This window comes from Pithys albifrons, chromosome 6 (genome assembly GCF_047495875.1).
Source record: "Pithys albifrons albifrons isolate INPA30051 chromosome 6, PitAlb_v1, whole genome shotgun sequence".
Classification (NCBI taxonomy): domain Eukaryota; kingdom Metazoa; phylum Chordata; class Aves; order Passeriformes; family Thamnophilidae; genus Pithys; species Pithys albifrons.
Genome location: NC_092463.1, coordinates 51,400,694 through 51,424,979, shown reverse-complemented (window position 1 = coordinate 51,424,979; position 24,286 = coordinate 51,400,694). Strand labels below are relative to the sequence as shown.

The 24,286-nt window shown below is 38.7% G+C and overlaps 1 protein-coding gene across 1 annotated transcript in view; it reads right to left on the bottom strand.

Moving 5' to 3' along the window:
- The window catches only part of ABCC8 (ATP binding cassette subfamily C member 8), a 79,179-nt gene that overhangs the window by 760 nt on the left and 54,133 nt on the right, over positions 1–24,286 (bottom strand). The window contains exons 22-38 of the mRNA XM_071558881.1: positions 22,719–22,856; positions 20,390–20,515; positions 19,604–19,703; positions 18,839–19,086; positions 18,083–18,243; positions 16,910–16,979; positions 16,088–16,245; positions 14,791–14,883; positions 10,554–10,656; positions 9,080–9,193; positions 8,349–8,469; positions 8,056–8,186; positions 7,433–7,511; positions 6,448–6,556; positions 4,936–5,039; positions 4,027–4,160; positions 2,598–2,660 (exon numbers count right to left, since the gene is read on the bottom strand). Of these exons, the coding sequence (XP_071414982.1) occupies positions 2,598–2,660; positions 4,027–4,160; positions 4,936–5,039; positions 6,448–6,556; positions 7,433–7,511; positions 8,056–8,186; positions 8,349–8,469; positions 9,080–9,193; positions 10,554–10,656; positions 14,791–14,883; positions 16,088–16,245; positions 16,910–16,979; positions 18,083–18,243; positions 18,839–19,086; positions 19,604–19,703; positions 20,390–20,515; positions 22,719–22,856 (2,052 nt within the window). The remainder of the gene's footprint in view (positions 1–2,597; positions 2,661–4,026; positions 4,161–4,935; positions 5,040–6,447; positions 6,557–7,432; positions 7,512–8,055; positions 8,187–8,348; positions 8,470–9,079; positions 9,194–10,553; positions 10,657–14,790; positions 14,884–16,087; positions 16,246–16,909; positions 16,980–18,082; positions 18,244–18,838; positions 19,087–19,603; positions 19,704–20,389; positions 20,516–22,718; positions 22,857–24,286) is intronic.

Genomic DNA, 24,286 nt, shown 5'->3' with positions numbered 1-24,286 from the left:
ATAAACATACACACCAAGAGCCATATGGGTACTCAAGTACCTAAGGAGCACACAGGTACTTCAGTATGAAGAGTCCTATGAGTTTACACAACAATGTCCCCAGGCCAGTGTCCTGCCACCAAGTGCTACCACAAGAAGGTAGCCAGGCAGAGCAGAACAGGGCAAGCAAGTGTGGTACTGCATGTGGGAACTCTCCCAGACCTGGGTTACTTCTAGGTCAGAGGGAGTTCCTGAGCTTGGTGTGGTTTGTCTGTAAAACCAGCTAGATAGATCAGTTTTCCAGGGTGTTGCTCATGTCTTCTCTTGAGCTTTCAAAAACATTTTGCATCCATATCCTTTGGAAGAAATTTTTCCACACTTCCTCCCCACTATATGAACAAGTACTCCCCTCCTTTTGTGTGCTCTGGGCCTTGTTGCTCAGAGCTTCATCTGATGTCCTATGCCTCGTGACTTTGCAGAATTCTCTTGCATGTCCTTACATTATCCTTCCAGGCAGAAGAGCCCCAGCCTATTCAGCTGCTCCCCTTCCGGAGCAGTTCCAACACCTCCGACCATCCTTGTGTTTCTCAACACTCCTCAGTTGTAACGTGTTGTTCTGGGAATTAGGAGACTTGAACTACACACAATAGTCAAGGCACGTGTGAACTATGGACTTAAGTGGTATGACATTTTCTTTTTTGTTCTCTCCCCTTTTCCAAGTAAGGTCTAACATTTGATTAATTTTATTAGCAAGAAACCTTCCCAGTATTTTCCACTGAAAATAATTACTTCAGCTTTTCTGCAATAACATTAGCTTTCATGAATTGATCATCAAATAGCCCTGTAAACTGACTGACTTCTTGCTCCTGATGTGTTTCAGGGATTTATGGATTTTATTATCTTTTATGGCTTACAGACACTGCTCTCTTTTTGGATTTTTTGTTTGCCTTACTGCTCTTCACATATAACATGCCATTTTGATAATTTCTCTTTCCTTGGCTATGAGTTCAGCTTTTACAAGAATGCCTTCTTGTTTCTAATAATCTTTTTTATTTGTCTAATCAGACCACTGTCTTTCTCTCCTTACTGAAACATTCCCTAATAAATAGCATGAATTATTTCTTTTTCTAAAATAAAATCCTGTGTTAATTTCCAAAATGCCTGTCAGATTCAATTTTCTTTGCTGCTTCCTTTAGCTTTTTTTCACCATTTATTTTTGGGTTTTGTTTTTTGCAAGCATCTCAATGAGTGTAACTGCATGGGATTTTTTGGCTCTGCATGACTCCTGCAGGGACATTTAATCTGAGAACACTATAGGGTCTGTTACACACTCATTCTTCACCCATAAGTTTTTTAATCAGGTTTTGGGTACCCTCAGTATACGAAAACAACTCTTGTATTTCCTTCTGTGGCTTACTAGCCAGACATTCCATAAAATAATCACTGATGGCATCTACAAATCTCATTTCTGGTGCAGTTTCTGGGACATTTATTCAGTCCACAGGCAGCAGGAGGGGACTGAAATATCACATTACAGTTGAACTTGCTGCCCTTGTTGTCTGATCTCTTTCAGCATAACACAATCAGTGCTGCCATTCTGGTAACACAGTGAGTAACACAGAAGATAATACAGGGCCAGTACTGTAACTCTTCCTATTCCTGTTCTTCCTAAACACTGTTTAGGAATATATGGCTTTCTCTGGAAAATGCAAGCAAACAAACAAAACCAACCAACCAAATAATCCCCCAACCCCAAAACCAAAATCCCAAACAAAAAAAAAGGACAAAACTACTACCCAACCCCTCTCCACAAAACAGTATCATGATTCTACCACAGAACGTTTTTAATACAAACTGCTGTCAATCACATTTACATTTGGAAGTAAAAACATTAAAAGTAAGTTTATTCCAAGATATTGTTTGTTTGAACTGTGCAGTTTAAATCTCACTAAGAGAGTAAAAGACTAATCCATCTTTCTCAGCCTGTCCCCAAACAAACTGAAAAAGATACACAAATGCAGAATGCAGTGTAAATCTGAATTTTCATGCAGAAAAATCAGGAAATGTCATGCTTATGTTCCTTTGCTTTTTTATAATGACACACTGAATGGATACCAGAAGATAAATCAAGTTTTCTATTATACATGTGCTACGTGAAAATAAACGATGCTCAAAGATTCCTGAACATAGGTTTCTTGACTCATTTTTAAATGCTAAGAAGCATACTGACTGTATTTCACCTCCCTGAAATATGTTTAGTTTTTCACTTGTCCTTAATTAAATAATTATTTTAGCTTGATGAAACTTATTTTTATATTTCACAGTAATTGAAATGCATTGTATTTTAAATTAGCCTACAATGGATAAGAGAAGACAGACTGCATTCTTATACCATGTGCCTACAGGCAATCTCAGCATCATGCAACACAGTTAAGAAGCTGCTATTATGAGTTTTAAGTTAAGAAAGTAGTTTAAATTGGAAAGGAAGGCTTACATTTAAAAAACACTTAAAAATATTAATGGCTAAATTAACACATTTATTAATATTGACAAGAACTGACTAATGGGGCATTTCTGATTCTTGTGGGCATTAGAACGGCAGCAGAGACTGTACTTACTGCTATCGTAACCACAGTACGGTCAGCAAACGCAGTCATGACCACCTTCTGGAGTATGTTCTCCTATGGAAAGAAGAATACTTGGTCATTTTCAAACAACAGAAGTTATATGATAGACACAGACACTAAGAAGGCCTAAGTAACCACTGATTATTCCATGCTTTTATTAGTCCTACATTGCAGAAGTGAAAAATAAATTACATGCCAGAACTAAGCCCAAGCCTGATCTCCAGTTAGCCAGCTCTGCTTCCTCTGGCCATCCCCACTGCCTCTGGGGTTAAGCAGACACAAGAGGTGTGCTCTGGTCCCAAAACTCCACTTATCCTGACCTCAGTGTTACAGTGAAGAAATCCAAGGGGAATTCGGGGGGCTGCCAGGCTATCTGCATGCTGGCACCTCAGTAGTGTGTTCTTCACCCCACTGCAAGCCCAGGAATGTTCCAGCACACTGGGGACATCTAACACCAATGGGTGACAGGGATAAGCAAGGGAGTGCGCTGTACCTGACATATTTAACAGTGGAGATGATATTTAAGATGTTCTTAACATACATAGCTCTCACTCAACAAGTACTCATCCTTTGCTATTAGGAGACATATTGTTGCTGCCTAGAAGTGTCACTGACACAAATACCTCCATGGGCTATTAGCTGTTCTTTAGATAAGCATTTCAAGGGAGGAACTCTATCATCAATGCGTCAAAATTCAAACTGTGCTTTAACTGGGCTGTGTACAGTGTAATTCCCAACTGTACTGACACTTTACATACTAATATTTTAGTGAACTAAAAATTGTAGCTGTTGTAACAGCCCCCAACCCCACCTCCTGCCAGTTCTTTACTTATAGCAGGAAGGAAACTGAAACATGTCTTGTAACAACATAACAGATGGAAAAAAATCCTAGGAATGTACTATTCTCTTCAGCTAAAATTCAGTCACTGCACTGTTATTGACTTCTTTAACATCTGCCCAGCAACTCCAGACAATTAATTCAATAATCCAGTATGTCTTTTCTGTGTCTCTGTTTATTTCCTTGACTCTACTTTCAAGCCTTCTAGCTTCCTGACTTGTCCTGTCTACTGTGCTGGGGAAATTGGTTGCTTGCCAATTTACCCTTCACTTGACTTTTCCAGTTGGCTTTCCAAAGCTTTGTTTACTTTAGAAACTCAACCTGCCAATTAAAATAACATGCTTCATTTTCCTAATGCAAGCAGTTCTGGAATATCTATTAAATTCCTAGTAAAATGCTTTATAAGGTCTTTAGATTTGTTAGCAATGACTCACAACCACCTGGACTTGTGAACACATCTGCACTAAATATGGCATAAGCATAATACAGAGTAGAGAGAATTGCTTTGCACCTTTTTCTTCACATACCGTTAATTGTCTCCCCCTCAAGGAAAACAAGAAAATGGAAACACTCCAAACTCACTGTTGCCATGTCAATAGATGCTGTGGCTTCATCCATGATAAAGATGCTTGTCTTCCGCACAAAAGCCCTTGCGAGGCAGAACAGCTGCCTTTGGCCCTGGCTGAAGTTTTCACCCCCTTCTGTGACTATAGCATCTGGAAATGATACAGCAAAACCAGTATTTATGCTGTGTATGTGTATGAGAAGGTGATATCAGAATAGAGCATATGCTTGGAAATTAATGTCTCACTTTCAGCATAAGGTAGTATTTCCTAGGTCTACAGCTGTAGGTGACATATTTTCCCTGTTTTATTTCCATTGTTCAAAACAACCAATACTTTTGTCTCATCATATTCTTTATACTTGTTAGATATCAAAGTAACTAAGGATGTTTAAGAGCAAGTTTCTCTGGCACTCTGTAACACTGCACGCCCGTGTCAAAGCAGCATCCATCATTTCTTTACCCTAAGGCAGTGCAACTTACCATTTTAAGGGGTTTTATTTTATAAATTTATTTATTTTTTTAATGGCCAAATGATCCTCACCTTTAAACTTTTCAAATCTTCCTCCCTGGATCTGACTATTGGAAAATACAAACGAACATATTCCAGACAACATCTTGCTTGTTGACACCTTGTTTGAATTCACAAGATCCATAAACCTCAATGCTTCATAAGGAAGACATAAATATAATAACTGAAATAAAATAACTTTACCAATGATATGAAAAGAAAGAGGATTCTGCCCCACAGGTACAGTTGGTAAGTGAGTTACATGGATGTAGGACCTTTGCCTGCAGGCAAGCAGTTTTTGTCACCTTCCAAAACCATAAAGAGCTCTTTTCTCATCCACTACCCTTTGAATAAATAACTGTGAAACAGGAAAGTTGTGAATACTGGAAACAATATTCTTAAAATGAATTCTTATTACCTAGACCCCCAGGTAGTGCTTTCACCACATGCTTGAGCTGTGCTATTTCCAGTGCTTCCCACAGCATGCTGTCAGTGCATTTCTTCTCAGGGTCCAAGTTGAACCTACAGTCATGGGTAGTTCAAGAATCAGTCAATAGAAACTTCTGCAATGGATTTCTTCTTTTAGTGTGCTTAGAAACAAATGTGAAGATAATCAGAATCATATGCTAAAGATCTGTGTCTGATTCTGATCTATCGTTGGTATAAATCCAATGAATTTTTCAGAGTTAGTTAACATGACGCGATTAATAAGAAAATTTGACTTTTGAGCGGAAAGGTAAAAACTCTGTTTTCCAGCTATCTTTATAGTTTTAGAATTTGTTTTGTTCTGAATAAACTAGAGAAATTCTCATGTTTTACTAGAAAAAGCTATGACTATGCTCAGTTTAAATTAACATTCATTTTTTAACCAAGGCCAAAATTCTAACCTCTCTCCTTTTAAATCCAATGTCTCCTTCTTCACTCCTATAGAAACATTAATAGAATAACCAAGCTTCATATTGCATTATGAGATGCAACACTTCACTGCAAATTAACAAATCTTGAATTTATGAATAGATGAACATTATTTTAGCTTGTTGTGGCCCAGAAATGATAGCAGCAAATGTGAATCTCTTATCATTTTACATTAGTATATAGAATGATAATAAAAGATTCAATGGCACACAACACTCTCCTTTTATGTTTTACTCCTGCTGTGTGTGTTGTGAATGACTGATGCTGGCCTAAATAACTTTTTTAATAGGTTAATTAACACAGCAAAGGCACACAGCGATACCATCTTCTGATGTGAACAAATCGTGCTCTATTCAGCATGTTCAGGAGATAATAATGAGACCTGTATTAAGCATGGATTCAGCAAACCACAGAAGCCTGTATCATTTTCAGTGAACTCTAATGACTAAAGTAGAAACTACAACTGCAGGTGATAGAGCACTAAGGACTGTACTGTTCTTTCCTAAAGTAAATGTCATGGACATAGGGAATTACATTTTTTGGAAACTGGAACTTTTTGCCATCCCAGTACTTTTCATATTATATTGCCCTCCCTCTGTCTACATAAATATTTTAGTCTGCATATTTTCCATCTCATATTTTAAGGCAGACAGATCAAAACAGATGTAGAAGAAAGAAGGTTTCAAGAAATGCAGAGTGGTTATGGGTATTTGATCAGTGAGCTCAACTGATTACTAGATCCTGTAGGAATAAACAGTGGCTTTCCCTGCTTCCCAGGCATGGGATGCCTTTTGCTGACAGTGTCCTGCCCAGGCTCAGACACTGTGAAAGTGCAGTCTGGCAGGGTCGAGTAAAAAGCACAGACAGAAGACAGTGATCCTCCCTACTTCAATTGAGGAGACCAGAATTGAACAGCTTGGCATAAAAGAAATTACAGATTATAATATATAATTCACATTATATGACATATAAACAATTACATGTTTTTTATTTAGTGCTGGTGCTTAATACTTACCGGATTGTTCCACTGAATAAAATAGGGTCTTGGAGAATGATTGACAGCCTGGATCTTAACGTCTGTAAGGGGAGCTTAGCGATATCTATACCATCAATGATAATCCTTCCTGTTCAAAGAAAATGGACAGTCTGTATATGGTGCTACACAGCTGCTGGCAAAGACATGGATCACTTCCAGGCTGAAATGCAGCACAGTAGGAACAGGCCTTATATCCCATATCCCCCTCACTAATGAAACATGCTTTGGCTAAGCAGCAAACACAACTGACTTGAGACTAAGCCTCAGCTGGAAAGAACAGGGAGTATACCTGTAGTATGTTATGAATGATTAGACACACTATGTAACTGCTTGACCAGTATAAACATTTATTAAACAAGAAGACATTACTTTAATCTGGGACTAATTACCAGGGGCAACAAGTGTTTCGGAAAGCCAAATTACTGTTGAGCACCACGAAATTTTCTCAAGTACAACTGTATGGCTCTGCATAAGGGCTCTGTGAGTGATGGGGCTGGGAAACAGGCTAATGTCTTTTTTTTTGAGATGCACTCCATGAGGCATATGGACATGGCACACAGAGCAGAAAATACAGCAGGAAATTCCAGGGCAGCAGGCCAAACTGCAGTCCCCAGCTGCTGAGATTTCTGGGCTCAGTGGACCCATCTATGCTTTGCACACGGATCTTTCTTTGTTGCTTGGACACCTTTCCCTTTTTCACTTCACTCCTACTGTTGGATTTAACAGCACAAAAGGCTGTCATCTGTCACTCTTGGACTTTTGCTTCTATCAAGTAGAATTTTTATTGATCCAGCTTACTAATGGCACAGCTGTTAGGTGACAGATGATACTGGATTTAAACAGGGCCAGAAAGCGTGTCCTGCAGATTGAAAATTCACACTTCAGAGCTGCTGGCGTTAAAGAGAAGACTACCTAAGCACTTTCAGGAGCTAAGCTTGACTGATACACAGAAATGTAATCTTACCCTCAAAAGTGTCAACCATTCTGAAAAATGCAAGAGAGAAGGAGGATTTTCCACTGCCTGTTCGGCCGCAGATCCCAATCTGTGACACAGAAAGCAGATGAACATGAGGCAAGCAGAAATGGATAATGTTTGTACTTGACACTTCAGATGAGTGGGTGGAGGAGCTGTTCTGATCCACATGATCCTCTTGTCCTCCTGACAGTTCAGTCAAACTGAATTCGCCGTAACAGAATCAATACATTCATTTTTTGTTTTAGGGGTCTGAGCATTTAAGGATAAATCAGAGCCAGTCCTCTATAACAATAGGAGAGCAGTAATGATGGGGATAAAGGCAAGAGAGCCACATGAGAATAATGAAAAGTAGGTCTAGCACAGTAAGGGCTCACTGTCACTTCTTTTGGCACAGTTTGATGGCAACAGAGCACTGAGATACTGAGGGAGGATGTGTATGCCTAAACATACCAAGCTAAGAACCCCCCACAGCCTCTTCCAGTGCACTATATTCTTTGAGAGAAAAAACCTCTGTAATTCAGTCATCAAAACATTCTGTGGTATGTTTTTTTAACTCTGATTTATGTGATGTGCTAGCCTAAAGAGCTTCTCAGAATCACTGCAGTTCTTACCTTTTGTCCTGGTGAGATATGGGCATTGACATGCTTTAGCACTGGCTTTAAGTTGCTGTCATATCGGACACTGAGGTTCTGGATTTGAATTTCCCCTCTGTCTGGCCAGTTCTGGGGAATCTGTGAGGATGCTGCACCAGGAGTGCAGTGGGGAAAAACAAAAGTAAAATCAACCCTCTTGTAAGAAATTAATTGGTTCATTAAGTGATTACTACATTTTCCATGGTAATACACTACAAAATCATTAAAATATCAGTAAGCTCTTTCTGCATGCTGCACAAAACTGCACTTACAAAGGAGCCCTTCGTAATTTTCGGCTTCTGTTTTGAGAAGGCCATTGATTCTTTTCACTGCACCCAGCTGGATCTCCATGTCAGCCAGGTTACGAACCATCCAATTCAGATAGTTAGACACCTGATGTAAAGCAAATACATGACTAAATTCCAGATTTTTAGTAGTTTGCATTATTTGACCAGCATGCAGTTTATATTCCTACACAGGAACACCTCAAAAGTTGTGAACAGGTTGTATGGTACACACTAACAGGGAGGCAACAGTGACTAAAGGTTAAATTTTCTAACTGCAGTGCACAGATACTTTGGAGATCTGATCAGCACCAACAGAAAAGAGTGGAGGAACAATTAAGACAGGTGAAAAGACATCATTTTGGTAACATAAGCTTTGACAATCTAGAATGATGTGCCAGGGCGTAATTACAACTGATGCATTGAAAATGTATTCTTCACAATGCAAGACAATATAAAAATTATGATACAATTTGGCCACGTTTTTGTTGACATATTTGAACTAACACCTTGATGAGTATTTTATATAAAAACTGAAGAAAGTATACACTCAAATATGTCAATGATCAAATATGAACTGAGGTAAGCACATGGTTTCAGTGATGTTACAGTACCCACTATAGGTGTACAGATACCTTCAATTTTCCTGTTCATCTTTGTTCCCTGAAGAATTACAAAAAAATGTTTGGGAGAGACAGAAGGGGTCCTGAGATTCTTACCATAAGAGCATAGGTTAGTCCCAAGCCTACAAGTCCTGAAGTGAGTTTATTATACAGGCAACTGGTAATAGAAGTGACAGCTGCTATGAGTACCACACATGCTCCAATGTACTCCTGAAGGAATATGAATATGTTCATCACTGTAGGTCTACAAAGCATTAAAACATTCTCATAACTTTGCATACCAAATAACAAACCCATTGCACAGTTTGAAATACAAGGAGAAAACCCCATGTAACTCCATGTAGGCTCTTCCTAGGAACCCATTTTTACTGCCCTTAGTGGCGCTGTGTTTGGAAACGCTATTGTACCAACACTCCTAACCTTCTGGAGAAGTCAACACAGATATCTTAAGCATGTAATGGAGGTGATTGAAACCTTGCAGCTGAGGTTCCCTGGGATAGGAGGGAAATGCTCATGTGTTCCCATCTGTGGCTGATGAACAACTGCTGGTAGGCTCTGCAGTTGCTGCTGAATTGCTACCATCCATATTTGTTCACACAAGCTGTTCTTACACAGCATGTACCTATTAGTTGGACTGTGTCCAACCATAATGGGTTTTTGCTGCTTTAATTCAAATCGTTGGTGATTTGACCTTCCATAGACAGTTCTGTGAGTGGAACTGTGTAACAGACTAGAAAACAAACTCTGTAGGAAGGACATTGTCACTTGTCTGTGTTTGCACTGTTTAACGATAAAGGCATTGATCAGATTTAGTGACCCTGGGTGGTCTAGGCCTGAAAATACAAAAAGGTAATAACACTTTATTTAAGTCATACTCAATACCTGAACTTAGGTAGCAATAGGTGCCAGATAAAATGGAGTAAAAAAAGGAGGTATAGAGTATGACATGAAAGATGAATTAGCATACATTTATTACATATCAATGGAGTCCATGTTACCAGCAGTACTACAGCTGCAACTAAAAATCTGATATCACCATCCACAACATAAAATTCCTTGATTTTCTTCTTGGAAAATTATTTTTAATAAACCATTTCTCATGCCAGGCCACTTTACTGAGCAAGAAACAGGCCCCAGAATAACCTCAGCATTATTCAGGTAACCCCAAAACAGGCATAAACCTATCTACAACCTTGTGCTAAGTTAGAGAGCTTCCAAGATGTTGAAATATTCCTAGGGAGCCACAAGGCAGGGCCCTGCTGACATTGACTGACATGGTCCCACAATGGCATCCTGGCTGGCAGCACTGATGACTCTTCACACACAGAAGAGCCAATGTGACCTATAAAAACTATTCTTGTCTTGGAAAAACAGCTGCAGGCTACGGGAAAAATTTATACTCCATTCAGTTTCCAGGATGGTTTTGGCACATCCTTGTTACAGTCAAAGAGACACAGAGGGCAAAGGTATAGCTTTGAAACCCAGATGAGGCTAGATAACTGTTGGATGCCTCATGAGATTACCTGGAACAAAGTAAAAAATTGTGTATACACAACAATAATTTACTTGCCATGCGAACTTCCAGCCAGCGATTGGCAGCTGTAAGGAAAAGGGAAGCAATGTTGTTGGAATCTGTGTATTCAAGAAGTTTTTGTCGAAATTTGGCTTCATACCTAAAATAAGAAATAAAAAATAAATGAAAAAGACAGGAAAAGAGAAGAATGAAGAAAGAAAAGAAGAAAGATAAAAGCACAAAGAAAGAAAGCAGGAAAGAAGAGAGGAGAGAAAGAAATGAGAGAATAAACGAATCAGGCCTTGGAGTCTTAGAAAAATAAAAAGTACAATTTCTGGGGTACATTCTTATGGGAAGCTTGACACAGGATCTAAATCAGCCTATCAATAGTTCAGAGTGGCATCATCTGTAGGCTCTATTAGACAAAGGCAAACTGTATTCCTGAAGTATCTTAGTGAGTAAATGGATGTTATTGCACTGATGAAACTCATGGGACTTTGAGATCCTACTGGCCATTTGCTGAATGTATTTTATTACATGCTAATTGTGAGAGAGACAAATCTGAAATTGAAAAAAATTGTAATACATATGAGAGAAATATTACATGCATGTACTCCTGAAAAGAAGTATTAATGCTTCAGAATGCAGTTTCTTTCCTCACTTAATCATAGAAGCTTAAGTTTTAAAATTTATATTACTGTAGTGCTTAGAAATTGTAACAATTTGTAAGTATAGACTCAAAGTACCTACAGTCACAGAGCTCCCATATTAGACAAATATGTTTGTCATTATCAGTAAACAGAGCACTTTGTTTGGAAAACAGAAGTCCAAGCAATGAAAAGTAACAGGCTGCAAAGAACTGTGTTCCCCTTCCCCTCAAGGAATTAGCCAGAGTACACAAAACAGGATCAATGGCAAATAGGTTTGTTTACAGTTTCTTATAATGGATCTGCGCCCACTCATCCAAATAGCTGCATCAATGAAATCTGCTCTGAATCCAGCAGGTATGGAAGATGATTCCCTGCTACATCTATTTAGACTGGGGTCTTGGCAAGCCTGCAAGTCACCCAGTGACCCCTTTTACCTGAGCATCTTTATTTTTATATGTGTAAAGTCATGCAATGGTAATGATAAAGTGTATCAACAATTATGACTCACACTATACAAGTCTGGCACAAGACTCTTTTCCAGGGTAGTAACAGAAGCTTTTTTAATTTTTGCTTTTTTCTTCCTGTTATTACATTAGCAAATTTAACAAACTTCGAATGTCTCTCTATGAAACTTTACCCTTCTTACATCCTTTAGCTATTATGGCTGCAAAAAGCACTACTCAGCTCTCCTTATACTGGTATGAAAGATATTACAATGTTTAAGTATGAAGTATTATAGCTTAGAGAAGCTTTCAAATTTGTTCACTGCAGAGTACAGTATAATAAAGTTACAACTTTATATAAATCATTTATGAGGAAAAGAAATATGTGTCTCTTAGTGGAAATAATTTAGCTGTTCACTGCTCAGCCATGTCCCAAGACATAAGAGACATGTCTGCTGTGTGCAATGGGGAATCATAGAACAGCCTGGGTTGGAAGGGAGTTTAAAGATGACCTAGTTACAACTCCTCTACCAAGGGTAGGGACCCCTTTCACTAGATCAAGTTCCTGAGAGCTCCATCCAACCTGGCCTTGAACATTTCCAGGGGTGGGCATCTACAGGTTCTCTGGACAACCTGCTCCAGGTGGGATGCAGTATTCCAGGTGATTCTGCCTCTCTACTCACCAGAGTGGATTAGGGAAGCAGAGCCACCTCCCTCAACCTGCTGGCCACCCTGCTTTGGACACGGCCCACACCGGATTAGTACTTGGATGGGAGACCTCCTGGGAAATGCTGGGTGCTGTAGGTTCTAGTCCTGAGGACTTCACTGGCACTGTCCAAGCTCGCTCGGCCGTGGCAGCTGAACCTCAGGACTTAAACGGTGGGGCCAGTTCTGGGCACACTGAGCCTCACCTAAAATCCACTGTGCAGGCTGGAAGGGCCCACCCACGTGGGGACAACCCTTCCCAAATCTTTGTTCGCAAAGCCGAGCCACACACACACAATCTGGGCTGGCTCCAAGTGTGTTTCTGTGTTTGCACAGCCTATGAGGGTTGTTTCTGAAAGCAAGCATTTGTCTCACCATGTCAAAGCTAGTGAGCCCTGTCTCTCCTCAAGGCTCATTACCCTCAGTGCCCTACCGTACAAAGGTGGCTGTGCTGCTTCTGGAACCAATTCAGTCACACAACTTTCATATCTCTATACCATGAAGAATTACGTGATGCAGATGCACCTCGGAGGATGTGAGCTATGCATCATGAGTCAGTCATGCATATGCATATGGAATGAGGATGCAAAGTTACCTCTGCTGCTGGAGCACTTGAAGAAATATCAGAATTTCTCTTCAGAAAGTGTCCCCAGATTACCAGGCCTCTCAAAATACAGACCAGTCTTTGCAGAAGCTTTCACATTTACATTTTGTTGATTACTTAGCACCAACACTTTCTGAAGTGTCAGACAGCAAACTAAATCAGGCCAGGGCATCTGCTGAAGGTGTATTTGTAGGCACAGCAGTAGCTGTCCTTCTTGTCTCTCTCTGGACTTCTTTTCATATTCTTTCCTTATGCATTTTGAGTAAATTCAGGACAGAAAGTTACCAAGGGTAAGGACACTTCAGGAACAACTGGCACCTCCTAACAGGAGGAATGGATTCCTGAATTAGTGTTATTTTTAGGGATGCTCATGCTAGCAAGTCTAAACTCCACTCCTGCTAATACGTTAGGCAGCTGAAAAGCTATACAGTCCTAAAAATAGCTGGGTTACCAGCCGATGCAGGAGGCTGGCAGGCAGATGGAATACAGAACTTACTAAATGCACATGGCTGGCTGGGTCAGACACAGCAGCTACTGCAGGATTTAAGAAAAAGGAGGCACTAAACAATTCTTTGACAGAGGAGTCCATTCCAAAGGGACAGGAAGAATCAAGAGGGAATACTCTGAAAGACTGAAAATATTAGCTAGATGGCATTAAGTATTATTTGCTGTATCAACACCAGAAAATATACAGCCATAATACTCTAAAGATCCTCTTGATCAAGTAGAAGAATAGATGGATAAATGAGAAAAGCAACAATTAAAAGAGAAATTGATTTTCCTGAAAATTGAACACAGACATAGCTACAAACTAGAGTACAAATTAGTTGGCACTTAATGGATTAAATATTCAATAACAGTAATTAATAATGGAAACCACTGTGCTGCTCTAGCAGTCTTGGGGAAGCTACCTTCAGTCAAAAAGAAACAAATGCTTAAATTGGTTGTTCTTTCATTGAGCTATTCATATACTATTTAAAATAGTTTAAGAAAAAGTTAACTTTGTGCATTACTTCTATTATAAAATTAAAATTATAGTTTAGGAGAAATAAGCACTTCTTTTTCAAAGATATAAGGGTAACAGTAATAATTAACTGAAAAAATGCACAGACATCATCTAGATGAGATGAATGTAGACAACAGTTGACTGTGTTCAAGTCAACTGGGAAAAGACAAGAATAGCCCTAGTGCAGGGAAAGCAGCTGGTAAGCTCAGCAGTAGTTTTATTGGTGCCTCTGAAGTATCAGCATGACTTCCAAATTTGTAACACGGATATACAGCCCAGGCAAGTTATCAGGTGTTCCTGGGCCGTTCTCCTGTGAGCTTACGTGGATGAAAAAATGAACCAAAGCAAGCAAAGGAACACTTTGTCTTCAGCTGGTGTAATTTCAAAATCAGTGTAAACACCCACATTTTCAGCTAGCAACCTGAAAAATAATGTGGGGTGCTACTGTATTCTCTGAAGTCAAGCATATGTGCAGTTTATCTTACCAGGGCATTGACTCATACACACATTACTCTGACATAACAAGTTGGTGCATATTAGTTATGTCATGGAAATTGTCCAAGTCCATAGCCTGCCACACCACATGCTGTGGTAATTGCAAGCTAATTTACCTTCTTAAATCACATTTGATCACATTTTTTTTAAGCCTACATGCAAGTGTCTGGACAGTAGCCACAGGGCAGATGACACATTTGTTTTTCTACAGTAACTCTGTCACATGCAAAATACTCAAAGGTCTTTAATGCTCTAGTGTAGCCCTTACCCATCTTTCGGGGACTCGGGATGTTCCAGGTGATTCAAGTAACAATTATAACTGCACAATTGCAGAACAGTCAGAGAGAGATATTCAAAAGTGAAGTTATGTGTGTTCCTTAAAAAACTATACCTGAAGGCTCGGATGGTAGTAAGACCTTCAACAGTCTCTGAAAAATGGGAGAGTAATGGTAGCTGAGTGCTGTCATCCAGCTGCTGCAGGTCCCTGGAGAGGGTTATGAAAAGAATTTTGTAAAAAGACAGTTTTGTTGTGCTTTTTGTTGTACAGTTATTCTCTTGAACCATGCCCAGGGAGGAAAAAGAATATCATTACAATAATCCCAAATGTAAGATTCAGAGAGATTGCAAAGCAGTGCCACATGCCCCTGAGCAGGGAATGAAGTCACCAGGAGGATTTTTCTTTCAACATTTAACTAGCTGCAGTTCTGAATAGGTCTTCTCCCTTCACTGCCTTCCCTCCTTTCTCCTAAATTCCTGCTTTTTATACTCCACTGTTTATTATTTAAACACCATTCTGGTTCTATGCTGGATATAAATTTGATGGGATGCTGCAACTAAGAGCTTGAGTTAAGCAGAAGGCAAAATGCATCCCCAGATGACAGCACAACACACTGAGCTAACAGTATAAGTCATACACTCAATAGAATAAATGAGACCACATTAGGCTGCATTTCTCAATTTCATATTTAGTCATTATATTAGTAAAAGCACATGTAGGGTGAAATTCTATTTATCTGCAATTTCTTCCATCAGGAACTGAATTTGTTGCAGACTCTCTCTCAGTCTGTGTATACATGAAGGGATAATGCTTATTTTTGCTTTGCTGCAAATGCCTCTCAAGTGTCATGAAGGGGAAGTTCTATGACCTTAGAATGAGAAAAGTCACAGACATGGCTAAAATTTTTCATTTTCTTAAAAACTAGAAGGCACTCAGAACAGGAAATGTTGATTGTGCAGATTGGATTCTTTATGGTCAGCAGTACCACCATGGTTATACTTCATTCTGCAGCCTCTCCCTGGCTTTACAGATTCCCACTTTCACCTGGATAGGCAGACATCAGTTTCCCAGTTCTGTCACCACATCTTCTTGGACATGCCCAGATTGCAGCCCCTGGGGACAACAGGATCTAACTGGGTTTTTGTCTCCTGTGAATTCCAAAGAACTTTGATCGTGCACAAAGACCTTGCCTGTACCTCCCAGAAATTTTGCTTGAAGAGCTGCCGACAAAGATATTTGTAAAATGACACATTTCCACTACAGTGGATTTGTCCCACTTTCAGACAGGGCCATGGCTTCTACAGGACCAAAATTAAACACAAAATTTCCCTGCACTCCACTCTAATTCTGCAATGCACTCATGCATTGCAGATGTTTCTGTTGCCAGAATGATGCTGGTTTATGATCTTACCGTGAGGCGACTCGGAAGTACTTCTGGATGAAGTAGCACATGATTGCGAGGGGAACCAGGGCAATGAGGAACATCGGTGTGACATATGAGATGACAGCAAGAGCTGATACACATAGCAAAGTGGAACGACTCAAGCACTCCAGGGTAGCTGGGATGTGCTGTATAAAGAAGAACAAACACACAGAATCTTCCATAACATATCCACTTTAAACCATTATTTCATTTTAGTTTTTCCCACTTACACGAGGAATACAATTTTTGAGGATTTGAAGCACTAAGCATACAGGTCTGCTCCTGAATTTACTGCTGGGTTTTGGGAACACCTGAAGGGATTTCTGTGGGACTGCTTCACATGTCTGCATTTTGGAGCAAGATCCTCATGTCAGATGATTATAGATGCAGGAGATAATTTTAGCACCTGCATGAATCCTATGAACAGACAGCGCAGTCTGGAGTAAATAATGATAATTTGAATTTCAATCATTTCTATTTTAGGCAATAGTGTTTGCCTTTTTTTCATTTCATTTTCTCATCTGTGTCAAATGAATGCATTTATACTTTTTAATTTGAGGATACCACTATTGATCCAATTTTCCTTCCCTTACCCATACAGGGCATCTTAATAAAATAAATGGATTTTCAAAGTGCATTTAAGATGAGGAACTCAATCAGAACTGAGAAAATCATGATGCAAATTGTTTTAGTCCAAAATATAGTTAACCAGTAAGCTTCATCTAAGTAAGTCTATAATAAATAAAAATCTAGTCTTTCAGATTGAGAAAGACAGGATAACTTGGGAGCTCAAATACATTTATTCAGTACCTGGTCAATAGTATTGCAATCAGCTGAAAACCTGTTCAATATACTTCCCAGAGGTGTTGTTTCAAAAAACCTTAAATGCAACAAGAATAGCAACGGTTACAATACTGGTATTAGAATCAGTTTAGTTCATTTTTTTGTCTTACTTAAGCTTGGTACTAGATCACAGAAACAAGTAAATAAATTGAGAGCCAGAATAAAATTTCTCACTTTTTCCAGTAGTTATGGCTTTCCAATAAAATAGCAGTCTGTAATGTACAATCATAAGTATGAACCCAACTACCTAAAACCTACAACCTACAAGAAACCTACAACAGCAAGTACACCCTCAGCTCCCTCTACTGCCTAAGCTACATACATCACATGATTACACCTCAGATTCTGATTTGAGGCTCCTTCAGTTAACGAAAAATGCCAAAAGTTTAATTAACTTTTGGAACAATATATTAAAAGGCATTTGGATATGCAAAATGCAAACAAGGTTATTGCCATGTAGTTTTTAACTGTTCCATAACTCATGTTGAACCTGAAGTCTATTTCTATCCTGAGGCGGGTGGCGGGGGGAAAAGCGAGGTTTTTCATGTATGTTGTTTCAGTTAGCATGAAAATAAGATGGTATTTTTCCTAATGTCCAGTAAGAGCTGCAAGTTTGAATCAAGCTACAACTTTCCTCTCATGCACAGAAAAGAAACCTTACGGAGGACAACAAAGGCCTTCACTGGTATTGATGCATCCCAGGGTACTCTAACAATGTGGGTAATGGCACTTGTCTAAACTCATTACCTTTCATAGACTTGCACAATTGCTGCCTACACTAAATATTTCTAGTGATTAAGATGATCATGCATGCTATGAATTAACTGTATAATATATTGATCAATAATTGTATTTTCTCTCTAATTAAAAACAGCAAAGAAAAATGAAACGTTCAAGGGAGTAAATCTCCAAAGTCACAGTCAGGCAGGAGAGGCATTTGACTCCTATCTAGGAACTAAAGCAGCCCGGGTATCATTTTCAACCACTACTCAGGAATTTGATATCTGATGATTTTCAATGACATGTTAAAAAAACGTGATGCACAGTCACTTCTTAATAAAAACTGTACTTATAAGACTGTCTAGAAGTAAAGACAACAAGGTGACTATAATACAATTTTTATTACAATCAGAGAAATACCTCATTGGAGCCAAAATAATTTTATTTAGTAAAGAGGAGTGTAGCTTTTTGGTGACTTTCAACCCAGTCCACTCTACTGCTATTGATGTGACAAGACATAACACGATGCCAAGGCAGCAGAGAATGCTGAAAACTTTTGAATATGGAGAATGGTCGAAATCCTACGAATCAAAGAGTAACACAATTATTCACTTTGCAATAAATTTTAAACATAATTTAAACACAGAAGCACAAGACTGAAAAAAATGTAAGGATTAAATAATTTTTCCTCTCTAAATTAAATACCCATGATTTTTACATCTTGCATCACAATTTATTATCCTTTGGAGAGGGAAGTGTTTGCATGAAAATGAGAGATGAATCAGAAATTTAAGTACTACAGAATACTACAAAAAGCCCTGCTTGCAGTGAGAATGCAACAGTATAGGAAAAATCAAAAACTATGATATCAAAATTACTTTAGAGACCAAGGTTTAGGTATATCAGCTAGGTGATGAAAGTAAAACAAATATAGCAATATGAGAATAACATGCCAAACTTAACTGTTAGTTTTACTGCATTGTGTACCCAAAAATGTATTGAGCTTCAAAATACTCTGGAGTGGCTCTTTTACTAGAAAGATAGGACATCACAAACAAATCCTGGAGCAGAGATTGACTGTGGGAGAACACCTCTGGTTAAATCATAAGAGAAAGGTGAACAGGGAGAACACTTCTGGTTAAATCATAACAGAAGGGTGAACAAGGCATTGTATACCGTGCAAAAAGAGCAGTTTTTCATTTCTGGTTCTAGCTTGTTAGAAATGGCAGCTTCAGTCCAGAGTGCCAGGCAGTAGTCGATCGCCACCATCACCGTGTGCTTCAGCAGCTGGGACAGGACCAGCAGTGGCAGAAGGAGGATTCCTGCTGCACTGAGGTACTTGCCACAGGCTCTCCAGGGCATCTTTGCTCTCTGATGCAGCACCGAAGACAGGTTGTCTTCATCATCACTTTCTGTTACTTCTTCTGCAACGTGCAAGAAAAATGTACAGCCACACTGACCTATTCATGCACACTTTTCATCAGAACTGGCAAGTGGCAGCTACAAACCAGGTCTTACCATACAGGACAAAGAGTGGCTTTGAGATGAAAGTATCCACTCAGGCATGCATGTATTAACCTGCTAAAGTCAGCAGTAATGCACACTGAAAAGATGCAGAAAACCTCAGCACTTAGTGATCAATTTCTTGAACTGTGTTTTTGTAACTTGAAAGTACTAGCTTTAATATTATTCTCTGTTCGTTATTAAATCATATCCACTATAAGAAAAAATACCTCAAAAGTTTGGAGAAAGCTAAAACTTCTTAAAACCTGCAATCATTGCAGTCCAAACGTGAAAGCAATGGAAACATCACTCCTATAAACGTGACCCACATGGAAAATGATTTGTTCTCTTGTCAGTTTGAATGATGTAATTCATTCTAATATAATTTAACTATGAAACAGTAACGTATTGGCCATGGGCTCCAAGGGTGCCCTTTACCTTCATCCTCTTCATCGTCTTTCAGCAGTGCTTCACGGGAGTACATAGTCCTCCGGAGATTCGTTCTTTCCAAAACAGGGTTTTCCTCAGTAGTAGTTTCCTATAAAAAGAGACAGTTCATGTATTTTCAACCAGAGAAAAAAATTACTAGCTGTGATAAAATTGTTTCCATTCAGTGAAAAATAGAAGTCAGAATCTCACAGCAGGCAGCCATAAGTGATGGATTTGCTACATCTGTAAAACTGAAGAACACAAATTAAATATCTAACATTAATTTCAGGTTGTCAATCCCAACCCTTTTGGAATCTTAATTTCCACAGTTGTCTCTGAATTAATAAGAACCAACAGTAACATCTCATTCTTCTTGTGTTATAATATGAAAGACAAAACACCTTAATGATTTACATAGCTTGATATAGGCACATCTGAAAAGCTTCAACCCAATGCAGTGAGTAAATTCAGGCGTATCTATAAAACCAGTTGTCAGTATTAGCAATGCATTTCCTAAAATGGCCCTATTTAATATTCCTTAGATGAGAATATTTTGTTAGGGCTCCCCATCAAAAATGGATTAGAACAGAATCAAGGAGGTCTGAGGTGTCCAGATGAAGGAATTTATCTTAATGGATAAATAATAATGGTAACTAATAGTACATTCATATTACGTTAGATTACACACACTGCATGTCAACCCTTGCCAATGCTTTCAACCTAAGGCTGGGGGGGGGGGGGGGGGGAACACGACACATTTTGTTGCATATATTGATTGTCTTCCCCATTGAAAACCTTTTCCAGTTCTTGGTCCTGTCGATTCATTAACGTCTTCCAGTGTTCAAAAAGCTCAGTCTCTGATTTCTGAATGTCCTTGAGTGTTCCTTCTCTCTGGATGTAACCATCTTTCATTGCAATTATCTAAAAAGTTAGAAATACAAGTGGTGAGATAAATAGCCAGGTGTGCCTATTTATTTTAAGGCTATGTTGCTGTGCCTTGACAGGATTTTCTCTTTTCTGAAATACATGATATTTCTGCAAACAAATCTGTCTTCTAAAGAGACAGTGACATTATCTCTTGACTTTATCCCTTCACGCAAGATGCTGCAAAACCAGAAACTTCCTGCACTCAATGTTTTCAGGAAAGAAGACTGCTTTTAAGAAAGAAGAATGGGATCCCTGTCAGCAGACAGGGTGGCATATTACTCTTCCTAAATACAAGTCATTAGCAAGATAAGATTTTAGACTTCTCTTACTCCCTAATAAAAGGAAAAAAGCTTTTAGGAACACACTGTGTGCAGTATATTTTGCCCTCATTCCGGTCATTAGCCATGAGCATGCTGGCTCCCCCTGTTTGATTCCATGGACTGATAAGGAAGAGCTAGGGAATTTGAATCCCTAAAGCTTTAAAAGCATAAACCGTGGACACAGTTTGCAAAGAATTATATATTTAACGGAAGTCTGAAGGGAGCGGTTTCCAGGTTTGTATCAGTGTAATTACATTACATTCATGGTGTAACTATGTTCACTTTAGATCTGACAAGGAGAATTGGAAAATGAGGCAAGCAGATTGCAAACCCGCAGGACATCATTAAAAAAATAGTTAATGCAGTTGTTAATTCTTCTCTCTTCCTGGAAGCTCAGAATTTCCATGGGTAAGCTGTGGGGAAATAGTCTATTCCACTTACTGCTAAGAATTTACACCAGAAGCAAGTTGAAAATGGAGCAAACTAGGATCTTTTTGTAGTCAATTTATTCAGAAAACCTGTAATTGTCCTGAACCTTGAATTCTTCTGAGGGTTTTGCTACAAAGATTTAGGAGGCCATCACATATACTTCAAATAACATTTTTATTTTAAATTACTTAATAAAATAAAGGAATTGCCTCTTCAGTCCACTGGATAAGGATTGCTAAGGCTTAGTGAAACCTGTACTTAGGAATTAAACCTGAACTACTTCATAAGTATTTTTTTAATTATAAAATTAATACAAGTGCTTTCTGTCCTACAGACTGCTTGGAACAGTATATTTCATAAAAGCTTACTGAAACACATGTAGAAGATAATAAAAATGAAGTAATTTTCATACACCTCATAAAATACCAACAACTACAAATGGATCTGACATTCACAAAGAAAATTAAAATGGTTATACTGATGCAAGCCCATGACCATGTATATTTTTTAAAAATGCAAATACTTAACAATAAAAACAAGAAATTAAGATGGAATTCATAGGGAGGGGAAGAGGGCAGAACATTCCTGCATTCCAAGAGACAATAACCAGAAAACCAGAACTATGTTGAGAACAGTAGTAACTCTTAAAGGTTACTACTGAGGGACAAGACACCATAAAGGACAAATTCTGCCCACCAAAAAGATGGTCAGAACAAGATTAATGTCTATCTGCAACTTTATATCAAGCCAATATGCAGCACAGGCAGCCATTGAAATATGATTATTTCTTGAGACCAGGAAGCTGCTGCTGTAGTCTGTGCAAGCTGCAGAAGAGAGAGAAGTCCTGCTAGGAGGTATAACTGCAGTCATCAATCACCATAGGCAAGGAGACCTAGGATGCTGTAACTGGATAACTGTAGGAGAACTAAGTGCAAGACCAAAAAAAAAAAAGAAAAACCAGGGTAAAGATGTTCTTCATACATTATATATTTGTACTAACCATAAGGAAATACTGGGTTTTTCCTTACATTTCCATGTACCTCAGTATCCATAAATGCACATTTTTCTGTGACTCCACAGATTCCTAGTAACATCCCAGCAAAGGCAAATGTGCTACTCAAACATTTCACTGTTCTGAGATAACAAAATGAGCAAAAGTTTTCAATAGAACATGGTTTTGGATACTTGATATATTTTATCTGCATCTTGCTGCCATAAGTGTATTAAGCTTCAGCTCTGTGAAAGTCCAACATATTTAAGTGTTCTAAGATGGGAATCTCAAAATTATAGCACCCCTAATGCACTGGCTAATTTACAGAAGATCTTTATTATGTATCTTCTCAGTAACTATCACTTGGTGAAAAGATGAAGTGAAAGCATTATTTGTAGGAAGACATATTCATGCCACATTCTTGCCTCCTCAGAAAAAATGGAAAGAGCTTTCTTACCCAGTCAGCATGGGGCAAGTACTGCAGCTTGTGAGTTACCAGCACAATGGTCCGCTTATCTTCCCGCAGCATTTTCAGGATCCCTTCTTGCATGAGATGGTCACTCAGGTGGATATCCAGTGCAGAAAATGGATCATCCTGTCATGAAGAAGTCAGCTTTCAGAGCCAGAACTTAAGGGGTTTAAAGAAACTGATAGACTTTAATAACAGTAAAGCTAATTGGATCAGTATAGGCATACAAAAGAGGTCATCAGGAGATCTAAATTGTGCTGAGCAATGATTTTCTTAAATTACATAACACCAAACCTTGAACTGTCTTTTTGCAATGAGCACTCACACACAGGGTAGTGCCAGCTGTGTCAATGCTGTGATTTTGTAAAGGCTTTCTGGAACCTGCTCCTCTCCCCACACATGTCCATGGCCCATGGCTTCTGTCAGCCTGGAGACAATGCCCCAGCGTGGGTCTGTGGCAGGTATTGCATAACAGTGACAACAATAACATTTTTGTTTCCTTTGTACATAATTGCCTTCAGGTTCTTTTTTTTTTTAAATTCATAAATCAATATTAACAAAGAATCACAAAAAGGCACAAAAGGAGCAATAGTGATAATTTTGATGACTCAGCTCAGACAATTTGTGATGTAGATTACCTGACTGAATCAATGAATTCTGTGCAATTACTGTAGACTTAAGATAATCTGTACCATCTTTTGGGGAACTTGTTTACCTAATCCTCTTTATATGGAATCACAAGCCTTGTAATTTGAGCTGATATTTCTACTTGGAATAGTGATACTGGCTGTAGGATTTATCTAGTATTATTATTTCATACTATTATTTCTTGAAAATCAAATTTTGTTTTCTTTTCTCCAAGTGTTTGCTGATAAAGTAGGGTTGAATTTGAATTAATTCTGCTTTCCGAGTGACATCATTGTCATCAGTTATTTACAGAGAGGTATCAGGAAAGAAGTGACTGCTTTAGAAAACCTCCTGAAAGTTTTATTCCCTTAAATTTAGCAACAATTTATAACTGTGACTGCAATAGACACTCTAGTATTACTACTTTCATATATCTACAGCCTCAAATACATCTGAAATCAACAGTGAGATAGATATGAACACTGAAATGCTAATAAATCAGAGTATCATATCGTGAAACACCTAAAAAGTGCTTTTGTAACACAGTAGCTTCCAATTGTGATCCACAATTTACTTTCAAAAATGTGTGTGCACTGAGCTCACTACACAAGGATGTGTGTTGTCAGTTTTACTGCTGCACTCCTCTGATCTGGCACAGACTGAAACATCACTCTGAGTCCCCAGTCTGTGCACAGTCACCTCGTCTGCGATGCTGCATCTCTGGGCACTGTCAGTGCCAGCTCACAGAACAGGACACTGCACCGTGCAGTCAGGGGAGGCTGCTCATTAGGGCAGCACTCACCACACATGATTATAATGATGCATTGATAACAAGACACCTGAAGAGATTCAGTTCATGCTACAGGACTAATCTGATATGGACAACCAAATAAATATAAAAGTGAATAAATGTAATTAAGAATAAAATA